The sequence below is a fragment of the Cannabis sativa genome, chromosome 5, assembly GCF_029168945.1.
Source record: "Cannabis sativa cultivar Pink pepper isolate KNU-18-1 chromosome 5, ASM2916894v1, whole genome shotgun sequence".
Lineage (NCBI taxonomy): Eukaryota > Viridiplantae > Streptophyta > Magnoliopsida > Rosales > Cannabaceae > Cannabis > Cannabis sativa.
The window spans coordinates 30408745-30420825 of NC_083605.1; the positions used below are offsets into that span (position 1 = coordinate 30408745).

Consider the following 12081-nt stretch of genomic DNA (forward strand, 5'->3'; position numbering starts at 1 on the left):
AGAGTAGTGCCCACACACAGCAAGTGATACCTCAATCATAGTGAGGAAGATCGTGAAGAAAGACATTCAACAAGAAGGAGATTCAACACTAAAGAAAGGAGACAAAGAGATCCAGGTTCAGATCTTGATAATACTCTGCGACAGAAAGGATACAAGGGTTAGAAATCTGAACGGAAGGAGACATATTATTCCGCTGCACCCAATGTAAGGTTTCTCATACTTGATATGTGTTTAATTTATAATCGTTTTAGAAGTTCATATTTAGGGTGTTAATTAACATACTTGTGAGTAGATCTAAGATCCTGGTAAAATAATTTCCAACAGATTATATTCCACTGTGCTGACAACATTATAATCATTATCAAATACACATGTTCTGGACTTAATAGAATTTATACATTAAATAATCATGAAATAAATCATGTGAACCATGCAACATAAAATGTTATTTCTGATCTTTATTAACTAGTAAATCTGATTATATTGAAATGGGTTTTATTTAGGGCACAAAACCCAACAGATCTATATTGATTGGTGGAGACTCTTGTTTTGGTGCAAGACTATCAGTAGTCTTCTTCTCTGTTGATGTTGGTGCTGGTTGATCTTTAATTTCTTCATCCACATGTTGTACCACATTAGGCCCATCATATTTCTTTCCACTTCGCAGGGTAATTGCCTTGCAATTTTCTTTAGGATTAACCTCGGTTGTACTAGGCAAGTTTCCCTGAGGACGGGTTGCTATCTAAGTTGCCAGTTGCCCCATTTGAGTTTGTAAGTCCTTAATGGAAGATCTAGTCTCTGTCATAAATTGTAATAATAAATCTGTCTGAAGACCAGAATTCCCACTAGAGCTTTGTTGCTGAGTCTGTTGTTGGTTCTGTGTCTGGTTTTGATTTCTCTGTTGATAGAACCCACTATTCCTTCGATTCCCTCCTTGATTAAACCCATAGTTGTTGTTGTTTTTAGAGTAATTCCCAATGGCTTTAGCTTCATCCATTGGCAAACTATTCAGATCCACCGAGCATTCCGCATAGGGATGAGGGCCTCCACATAGCTCACAGACCACCTGAGCTTGTTTTGCTTAAACAGCCATCAGTTTTGTTAGGGCCTCTACCTGGGCTGTCAACTTGGTAATGGCATCAACCTCATGCATACTAGCCACCTTCTTTGTTTGGCTTTTTTCAGTTGGCCACTGCTGATTATTCAGGGCCATCTCCTCCAGCAAATCATAAGCCTCATTCGCACTTTTCCTCATGAATGCCCCACCAGCTGCAGCATCTATAAGTGTTCTAGTGTTACCCACCAGCCCGTTGTAAAAATTGTGAACCAGCATCCACTTCTCAATACCATGATGAGGGCACTTTCTGATGAGATCCTTGAACCTCTCCCAAGACTCATGTAGAGATTCATTATCCAACTGACAAAAATTGTGGATTTCTCCTCGCAGCTTAGCAGACTTTGCTGGAGAAAAGAACTTAGACAGAAATTTTGTTGCCAAGTCAGTCCATGTGGCTATAGAGTTCGGTGGCAAGGAGATCAGCCAACTCTTTGCTCGCTCTCTCAGCGAGAATGGAAAAAGTCTCAAACGAATGACATCATCACTAACCCCATTAACTTTGAAAGTCTGACATAGCTCCATGAAATTTGACAAGTGTAGATTGGGATCTTCAGAGTGGAGTCCACCAAACTGGACTGAAGACTGCACCATTTGGAGTATTGCAGGCTTAATTTCGAAGTTGTTGGCATCTACGGCGGGCGACATGATGCAAGACTGAACCCCCGTAAGAGTTGGGAGAATGTAATCTCTCAAGCTGCGGCCATTTGCTTGATCTTCAACGATACCTCCATTATTACCGTTGTTGCTTCCATTATTAGCAGCATTAGCGTTATCAACCATGATTTCTGGTGTTTCAGCAGTTGCTGAAAACTCTTTCTTGCCTCTTGTTCCTTCTGTTTTTCCTACAAGTCTTCTCGATTTCAGGATCAACGAGCAATATGACTCCTTGCCCTTGACGGCGCATACACCTAAAATTCCTGAAATAGATAGAGACAATATTGCAAGAAATAGATTAGCAATTAGCAAGAAAAATAAACCAAAGTAGAATTTAGTATAATTTTATGTAATATCAATCTTTATACAATTCCTCGGCAACGGTGCCAAAAACTTATTACGAAAATTATAAAACAGTATGCAAGTGCACGTAATCAAATAGTAAACTCACGCAAGTGAGGTCGAACCACAGGGAATTGGATTGATTACCACTAAACTAGACTTATGAATCTATTTGGCAAATCGATAGTTTTCAAGATTTTAAACAAAAATTCAAGAAACTTAAAGAAACAAGTAAAGATTAATCAAGATGAGAAGATAGGGAAGAGAATCCTGTTGTTTGTTTACCCAATTGTTAATGCCTAAGTGCTATCCTTTTCTTGATGTGAATGACAGATTATAAATTAACCTAGCTCTTTTCAGATCTTTTAGGTTCTAAACCACATGTTTTCTAATTAATCTCTTAATTAAACTCACATGTAATCAACATTAAGTAATAATCTAAGTGTCACATAGGTCATGCAAATACTCTTGTTTCACATAGAACCTTGATTATCCAATTTTAGCATTCTCAATTCTCACCTCTCAGATTTTGAATTGAGATCATAGAACATGTAGAAGGTGATCAAGCTTACACATGGAATTAAACACAAATATAGATAATTTCACAAATCAAGATTGAAGGAATGACAATTATTCATTAACTAGGCAAAACTTTAAACAACATTCATCATCCTCCCTAAATGGGAAATTTAGCTCATAAAAATAATATAAACATCCATGATTAATTCTGAAACAAAAATAGACATAAAAGAGAAATAGAGAGTAAAAGAAAGAAACTAGATGGTGATATCGCTCAGGATCTTCAAGATTTGTTCCTCTCCTCCTTCATTCACTTTTCGGGCCAATTTCTGATTATCTTGGCCTTCTGAATCGTATCCCTTATATAGGAATGAGAGGTGTGACTCTAATTGGAAAAAAATCAGAATTAGGTCAAAAATCCCATTTTCCGTGCCTGGTCGCGACCCACTTAAAGGCTGGTCGCGACCACAGGCAAAACTCGAAAAACTGGGTTTCTGCCAAAACCTCAAGTCGCGACCGTAGTCGCGACCAAATAAAAGGGTCGCGACGAGGCTATAGGCTCGTCGCGACTACTGATTCCCATTGAGCAGCTTTGGCGGATTTTTCACCAGTTTGTCCCGTCTTTTTGTCAATTGACTGAATTTGAACTCTAACGCACCGAGAACCTGAAACAAGGAAAACCAAGCAAAAAACTGCTCCAAAAGACAACAATAATCGAGAAAGTGCTTATCTATAAGACCCGAAACTTAGGCTAAAAATAGCCTAACAAATTATTATACCCAAAATTCGGTGAGCACATCAGAGGGAGACACGTGTCGAGCTGGGAAGAATGAAGGACTCAAACACCCAATCGTAAGTACACTTGGCATGGAACAACTCCTTAGAAACACAATTCGCAGAGTATGTTTTTAACTCGACTGACTGAACAGTATTCTGCGAGACAGAAATGTACAGACTACTAACTCATGTATCGACGAGAAACCATGTGAGTGCAAGTGTGCATGATGAGGCTTCAACCTCGTCGTGTGGAAGAGAAATGATAACGATAAAAACACTTAGCGTATATTGCATGATATACAAACTAAGTGTAAACAGTTTGGTGAATCAAGATGACAGACAGCGAGGTGTCTATCTCGCTAGAAGAGGGCATGTATGGGAGAAAGATCATCTCGATACTAGAAAATGTAGTTATCAGAATTAAAGCAATATTAATTTCAGGAAGTCATTTGACGAGCCACAACTCGCCACCAAAGTTAACTCCGCTCCATTCCTAGCGAGGCATTCCCATGAGATAAGGCTTACCGTATATCCTTAAATATGCATTCATCTCGGCCCAATAAAAGCGGGATACTCACAGTTGTGTGGATTATAAATAAAAACCGCATTTACTTAGCCTAATTTGTAATTAAATCCCATGATTTGAGGGAATAATTGATGTAAAGATTATTGTCAACTTTTGTAATTTAACGCCCACTATGTAATTATAAATAGTGGCAGACAAGATGAAAAAGGGGACGAAAAAACTCATACATGAGAGTTCCGTAAAAAAAATAATCAAAAATATGAATAAGATTGACTCGTGGACTATGCAGAATTTTAACTGCAAAACCACGTAAAAAACCCTATGTTCATATTTTTTTATCTTTATAGTTTTTATTATTTCTGTGTGAAATTACTATTGTGATGCTCAAATTTAGTTAACGAAAATCTGCGTTAACAATGTTTAAGGAATTTAGTTTTTTTTTAGTATTTTATTTTAATTCTTTTATTTATTTACTAAATTTAATTTTTATTCTTTTATTTTAATTAATTTATTAAACATTATTTTTAAAATTTAAAATATTCTTTTAAATAATTTGTATAATTTTAAATAATTAAATTAGGTAGACCAATTAATTTGTGCCATGTGTACATTGTGTTCATGTGAACATTGCATTGTGTAAGTCCAATATAATACTTAACACCTAAATAAAAATTGTCAAGTGCTAACAAAACATAAATTTTGGGGATTTTGCCACTAAAAAATAAATTTTAGAAGTTAATTGCTAATAAGATAAAAATTTTGAGATTTTGCCCCAATTTTTTCATTTATAACAAAATTTTAATAATTGTACCGCAAATTAATGAAAAATAAAATAAGGATATGTATAAATGTGTACCACAAAAGTTTTTTTTATTTTTTATTTTTCATTTTTTCTTCTTGAAACAAAGTTGATGGGGTATCACCAAAGTTCCATGCAACTATAATTGGGTAAATGATGGGAATTCCGCCCAACCCAAAAATTGGTATCATACTATCATTGTTTTAGGACATCCTACTACAACAAACTCTACCAACACAGATTCTTTCTTTCGAAACTTAAGCTGTAATAATATATACAACAAAGCGGAAGAAATCACGTTGTTGTCCCTTTCAGTTTTATGTTGGAGTGGGACTGTATAATAAAACCAAAATAAGGAATATAAATCTAACACATTCAAAGCTATAAAAACCAATGCTCATCAAAGCTCTACTTCATCACTGAAAAGCAAAAGAGAGGGGATGAACTGATAAAGGTGTCATCTTGAAGCGCCTAGTGAAAAGAAAAAAAAAAAAGGTATTTCTTGAATTCGCAACCAAATTTCTCCTTTACTCTAGCTTTTCTGTGAACTTTCTTGTTAACCAAATATCATCCTGATTTTCTTTTCTCTTCTTTATTGCGGGATTTCGTTTTGTTTTGAAATAGTTTTATTATTATGAGCATTTGAGTGCTTCGAAGCGCAACAGTTAACTTCAACACCGCATAGTCAAATCTTTTCTTTTCACCCAGATCTTGGTTTTAGATCTGGATTCTCTGTGTCAAGTGTAAAGAAAAGCTAGGCTTTTTATTGGCTTTATAGATTCCTAAAAGAACTAACCTCTATTTTATTATTATTATTCTTTTTTTTTTTGAGCAGAACACTCAAAAGTTTTAGATAGTGATAAATTTGGTTTTACTTTTGGGTACAATAGTATAGCTGAGATTTTTGCATACTGCCCCTTTTTCCAGGTGTGTGTACAAACTCTTAGCTAAAAATCATGGCTCCAGGGAAGTATTCCCGGGGTGAAGGGAAGAAATCTTCTGGTTACTGTTCAACTGTCAGTATAGTCGTTTTTGTCGCCTTTTGTTTAGTTGGAATATGGATGTTTATGTCATCAGCTGTTCCAGTTCAGGATCGACAATTACAATCTGAATCTGATGAGACCAGGAATGAGGTAAAACGACAAGTCGTAAATGATGGTAATTCTAAGCAATTTGAAGATAGTTCTGGTGACTTACAAGAGGATGCAACTGATAACAGTGGGGTTGATTCTCAAACTGTTGTGGAAACCCAAGAAGAAACGAGTTCAAAGGAAGAAGCTGAGGCCAAGAATGAATCTCAGAATGGTTTTGATGAAAAGAAAACAGTTTCTGAAGATGACAATGCTAATTCAGTTAATGGAGATTCAAACTCAGAAACTGGAGAAAAAGAGGAAGAAGTCAGTAGAGAAACTAATGAAGGTGGGCAAGCTGAATCTGATGGGAGGGTGGAAAATGAATCAAATGATGATCAAACAAAGCAGAAAGACGAAATGGTTAGTTCGACTGAAGAGAAGGATGAGAAAAATCAGGAGACTGATTCACAACGAAGTGATGCTGCAGAACTTTTAAAGGAGCGCAATGTTGAGAATGGGGCGTGGTCGACTCAAGTTGTCGAATCAGAACAAGAAAAATTACAACAAGATTCCACGTCTCAGAACCAAAATGACTATGATTGGAAACTTTGTAAGGTCACGGCAGGGCCTGACTACATCCCTTGTCTGGACAATTGGCGAGTTATCAGAAAGCTTCCGAGCACAAAGCACTATGAACACCGAGAACGGCACTGCCCTGATGAATCTCCCACTTGTCTTGTTGCTCTACCTGAAGGATATAAACGCCCAGTCAAGTGGCCTGCAAGCAGGGACAAGGTACATGATATTTCTACTAAATAAGTGAATAACACTGTTTGTATCGAATTGAAGTTTGAATTTGTTTTTGTGGTCAATGCTGCAGATTTGGTACCACAATGTTCCTCACACTAAGCTTGCAGAAGTCAAGGGGCATCAGAATTGGGTTAAAGTAACTGGTGAATACCTTACCTTTCCAGGGGGTGGAACCCAGTTTAAGAATGGTGCTCTCCACTACATTGATTTCATTCAGAAAGTAAGTCCATTTTCACGTGATCTCTCTCTAATCTGTCTCTATATGTATATGTATCCATCATCTTGACCAAATGAGGTTGAGCCACAAATCAAGTACCCCTTGACTGGGATAGAATAGAACATGTTTTCATGATTTTCATCATCAGAAACAGCTGTTGAACTAATTTTTTCATAGTTCCCCTGAATCTGAGGTAGACAATATTGACTTGAATTTTCATCTGGGGTTGAGTTGGAGCCCAAAAACAATTACTTCTCCTTATCTAGTTGAAACATCACATAGATAAATTAGTGTTGGCTTTATATATTGTTGAGTATTTCTGGTGTACACAAAAGGGGACTGGCTTGGCTTTATATATTGAAAATATATATTTTGTACAAAATAAAATAATAAAATAGTGTTTTATAAATTTTTGGGGGTGGAAATAAAATTTTTATTTTCAAATTGTACAAAACGTTTTTGTAATTTGAATAATATAGTGTATCTCTTCACTAAGATTTTAAAGTCACTATCTTATGAACATTTCTTGATTGCCACTTGGATCCTTTCCAGAAACAGTACCAAAAAACAAATCGTCAATCATTTACTTTCCTCCAATACCTCATTTATCCTTGTAAAATATTTACATTCATGATTAGCGATTGGTGCTCAAAAGAATGGCAGCATGATATGAATTAGGGAGAGTGTATGTATGTGTATGTTATGTCTATCTAGTTTTTTTTTTGTTGTGCATTTAACAGAAATATATGTATTACTACAGTTGCAACAATTCACAAACACCCATTTGCACTAACAGTTGCATTTACTACAGTTGCAATCATTCATAAACACCCATTTGCACTAACAGTTGCATTTACTACAGTTGCAACCATTCATAATTAAACACTCATTTGCTCTAACAGTTGCAACCATTCATAATTAAACACTCATTTGCACTAACAGCTGCATTCATTTACAAGAATGCATGCAACTGCTAATAATCATTAACAGTGTCCATTGAAGTTTGATTATTGGCATACACAAACATCCTTAGGAGCCCCAAATACATTATACATACTTGAAAGTTAACATTCTGATTTATATATTTGTCTATCATGATTTAAGACTCGTGAGTAAATGATAGAAGAATCCAAAAACACCGATAGAAGGATTGACTCAGAAATATAATGAGTGAGATAGATAAACAGAGAGATTGAAAGATAAAAAAGATTATTAGATTAAGAATTAATTCGAGTAGCTGCTTAATAATAAAAAGTATAAATAAAGTTTTAGTGTATAATCTTAGAAAATAAAAACAATATGCTTCTGTCGACAAGTGAGATCTTGAGAGAGTGAATGGGAAGAGTGCTGGGGTTTCTTTATCTATTCTATAATAACCCACTAATCTCTACTGTTGATGAAATCTAAGAGTTCTTTATCTTTTTATTTTTGTATTACTATTTTTTTTTTTCTTGTCACGTTCTTCTTATAAATAGTGATTATTGTTTTTACTAAAATATATAATATATATTACATTGTCGAAGATCAAGAAACCATTGTATTTAGCTGCTCTTATGGCCATAGTATATGAATTTTGGAGAGCTTGAAATATTTTCTTTTTTGGATCATAAAGTCATTACAAGATGTATCAGTGTTAAAGATGTAAAGTGTACAGTTCACAATAGGATTAGTCAATTCATTCCTTCCAAAACTAAAACTATAGATGCTTGGTTAGTTAATTCATTCATATATACTGCATACTAATATGTGACTTGTTTTAAACACACCAAATATAATAACCTAATTGGTGAAATTTATACTAAAGATATTATCTTTTGTTGGATTTATAATTGGCATGTTTGAGTTATACTAATTTTTTTTTTTTTTGTAAATTGAGTTTTAATTATTTCGAAACTAATATAGTGATTCTTTTTTCAATTATACCATAAGTTTGATTGCATAATATTTGTTTCGCGTGCACGTGGAGTTGTCACTAATATATATGTATATAAATATATATTGAAATTTCCACTTGTGTAGAGTTAAATTTTCATTAATGTTGCGTATTTGATCAGTCTAGCTTTTTGAGTCCTTGAAGTTCCATCTAATATGTTAGTCCTGCTCAGAAATTTGACAAATTTGTATCACATACATTTTTGAGTTCTCATGTAATTTGTGTCCTTATCTTCATTAATATTTACTACTCAAGATATGCTTTTGTGGTGGTTTTGTAGTCTCTCCCTAAGATTGCTTGGGGAAAAAGAAGCCGTGTGGTTTTGGATGTAGGGTGTGGGGTGGCCAGCTTTGGAGGTTACCTTTTTGAAAGAGATGTTCTGGCAATGTCGTTTGCTCCCAAGGATGAGCATGAAGCACAAGTGCAGTTTGCTCTCGAACGTGGGATCCCTGCTATATCAGCTGTCATGGGTACCAAGAGACTACCCTTCCCTGGTGCTGTCTTTGATCTTATCCACTGTGCACGCTGTAGGGTTCCTTGGCATGTTGAAGGTGATGTCTAGATTCTATTGGGTTTCTTTAGTCACCTTGTTTTTTCAAAATTCAAAAGTGTAATAAATATAAGTGGGATATTACAGGCGGTAAACTTTTACTAGAACTGAATCGTGTCTTAAGACCTGGTGGTTACTTTGTTTGGTCTGCTACTCCTGTTTATCAGAAGCTTCCTGAAGATGTTGGCATTTGGAAAGGTACAGTACTTTCCATTTCATGCATATTTGTTATGGAGATGCGATTTTGTGGATTTCTTCTGATATGAGGTGTTTTGTGGAAATTTACAACAGCAATGTCCAGATTAACAAAAGCAATGTGTTGGGATCTGATTGTGGTTAACAAGGACAGATTAAATGGAGTGGGTGCAGCCATCTATAGAAAACCCATTTCTAACGAGTGCTATTCAAATAGATCACGAAACGAGCCTCCACTTTGCAGTGAATCTGATGACCCTAATGCAGCCTGGTATATTTCTGTGTATATTTTATTATCTTAGTTTAATGTAGTTAACCTTCTATCTGCTAGAAAATGAAATGTTCTATCTTCTGAGGCTGCTTTTACTATGTGTGAGCAGGAATGTGCCACTCGAGGCATGCATGCATGAAGTGCCAGAGGAAGAATCAAAGCGTGGATCTCGGTGGCCTGCACAATGGCCTTCAAGACTAGAAAAAGCTCCTTATTGGTTAAATTCTCAGGTGGGAGTTTATGGCAAACCTGCACCAGAAGATTTTGCTGCAGACTATAAACACTGGAAAAATGTAGTCTCTCAGACCTACTTGGAAGGAATGGGAATCAGCTGGTCCTCTGTGAGGAATGTCATGGACATGAAAGCTGTATATGGAGGGTAAGTAATCTTCTTAAAAACATCCATTGATGTTGTTTGCATATACAATCCTTTAGAGACTACATAGTTAGTAAAACCGTGAGCTAACGGATTATATGCTTGCATATACAATCCTGTTGCTTGCACTAGTAGATAACGGAGATAGCAAAACTGTGAGTGTGAGCTAGCTTAGCCACTAAGGATAACTGCTAGTTTTGATGCCAAGTAACTTAAAATGATAAACTGAAATTATGTCATGGATAGCAACATCCTCAGATCGATCCTCTTTTCTTATTCATAGTGTCTGCTTTCTCAATTTTATGCTTCTAGATTTGCTGCTGCACTTAAAGACTTGAAAGTATGGGTGATGAATGTGGTCCCAATTGATTCTCCTGACACACTGCCAATAATCTACGAGCGTGGTTTGATCGGGATATATCATGATTGGTGTGAATCCTTCAGTACATATCCAAGATCTTATGATATCCTCCATGCAGATCATCTCTTCTCAGTGCTTAAAGACAGGTTTATTTATTTATATTAATTGGTGGTTTAATTGTCAAAAATATATCTTCTAAGCTTTCTTCTTTTTTTTTTTCTTGTTTGATAACTTTTATTTTTTGAGCAAAACAAATATTCTTCTGATTCTATACAGGTGCAATCTAAGACAAGTTATGGCAGAAGCAGATAGGATGTTAAGGCCTGAAGGGAAGCTGATAGTACGAGATAATGTTGAAACCATAAACGAGGTTGAAAGTATGGCCAAGTCTCTAAAATGGGATGTCCGCTTCATTTTTTCAAATGACAAGGAAGGTTTACTCTGCGTTCAGAAATCATTCTGGCGTCCCACTCAGACTAAGGCGATTTCATCAGCCATTGTCTGATAGTTTATTCTGAGACCCTTCCATTTCAAGGGTAAGCCATGTAAAATAGCTATATCTGTAAAATATAGCTAACGAGTTACCTAAATTCCATTACAAGGGTAAGGGTACTTTTGTTTGGCTAGTTATTTCGGAGAATCTAGGTACAGGAGAAGAGAATTATGAACGAAGGGGAGCTTTCTTCCTTTTTCATACCACTCTTTGCACCTTGGTTATAAGATAAAATGATCCCACTTGTTATACTGAGTCTTAGAATCACATTTTCCACCACATGCTTCATTTTACAATTGAGTAGGTCTATTGGCACATTTATCTTTTTCATTTTCTCCCCCTCAATCCTTTCTAATAAATTAATTGTTTTCAAATATATTTTTTTTACAGCATTATGTATATTGACATAAATATTGTTATATAATTTTATTTATTTATTTGAAGATATATTAATTGGCAAATTTAGGTCGATTCAATAAAATGCATAAAAAAAAAGAATTTCTTTACAAAACTAATTTAAATGACCAACAGAATCATATCAAGTTGTTTATAATGTTCAGCATTAAAAAAATTATGCTGTTGCAAAAAAAAAAAAAATGCAGTGTAAATTTTTTAACAGTAATGCCTATATAGTTTGGTTTGTTGCAAAAAAAAAAAAAAAAATGCCTATGTAATTTTTTTAGGGCTCGTTTGGAATGCCATATTAAGTCGTATTGTATTGTATTGTATTATATTGAATTAGATTATACATTATATTTTTATATAATACTATGTCAAACTTTAAGTTATACTAAAATATTATATATTTAAGTATCCATAAAAGTTAATGTCACATATAGTTTTACATAAAAATATTACATTAAATACAATTCAATATAATACAATACAATACGATCTAATACGGCGTTCCAAACGAGCCCTTAAGGGATAAGTTAAGGAATATATTATCTTTTAATCATTTAACCAAATTTAGTTTCTTTGTACATTTAATTCAAACATATCTGTTTTTATAAGTACTATACCTAAAATGTTCAGAGTTACAATTTCCCTCACGATTAACCTCTTGAA

The 12081-nt window shown here is 34.8% G+C and overlaps 1 protein-coding gene and 1 non-coding gene across 2 annotated transcripts; both read left to right on the top strand.

Moving 5' to 3' along the window:
• Positions 1-1343: 1343 nt before the first annotated feature.
• Positions 1344-1450, top strand: LOC115711878 (small nucleolar RNA R71). Its single transcript, XR_004010746.1, has one exon. It is a non-coding gene; the product is annotated as a small nucleolar RNA R71 (small nucleolar RNA).
• A 3426-nt stretch (positions 1451-4876) lies between these two features.
• Positions 4877-11387, top strand: LOC115716238 (probable methyltransferase PMT24). Its single transcript, XM_030644993.2, has 9 exons — positions 4877-5229; positions 5662-6602; positions 6688-6837; positions 9048-9318; positions 9405-9515; positions 9609-9783; positions 9893-10162; positions 10472-10666; positions 10797-11387. Exons 2-9 carry the CDS (start codon positions 5691-5693, stop codon positions 11023-11025), a joined length of 2313 nt encoding a protein of 770 aa, XP_030500853.2. The 5' UTR covers positions 4877-5229; positions 5662-5690; the 3' UTR covers positions 11026-11387.
• Positions 11388-12081: the final 694 nt, after the last annotated feature.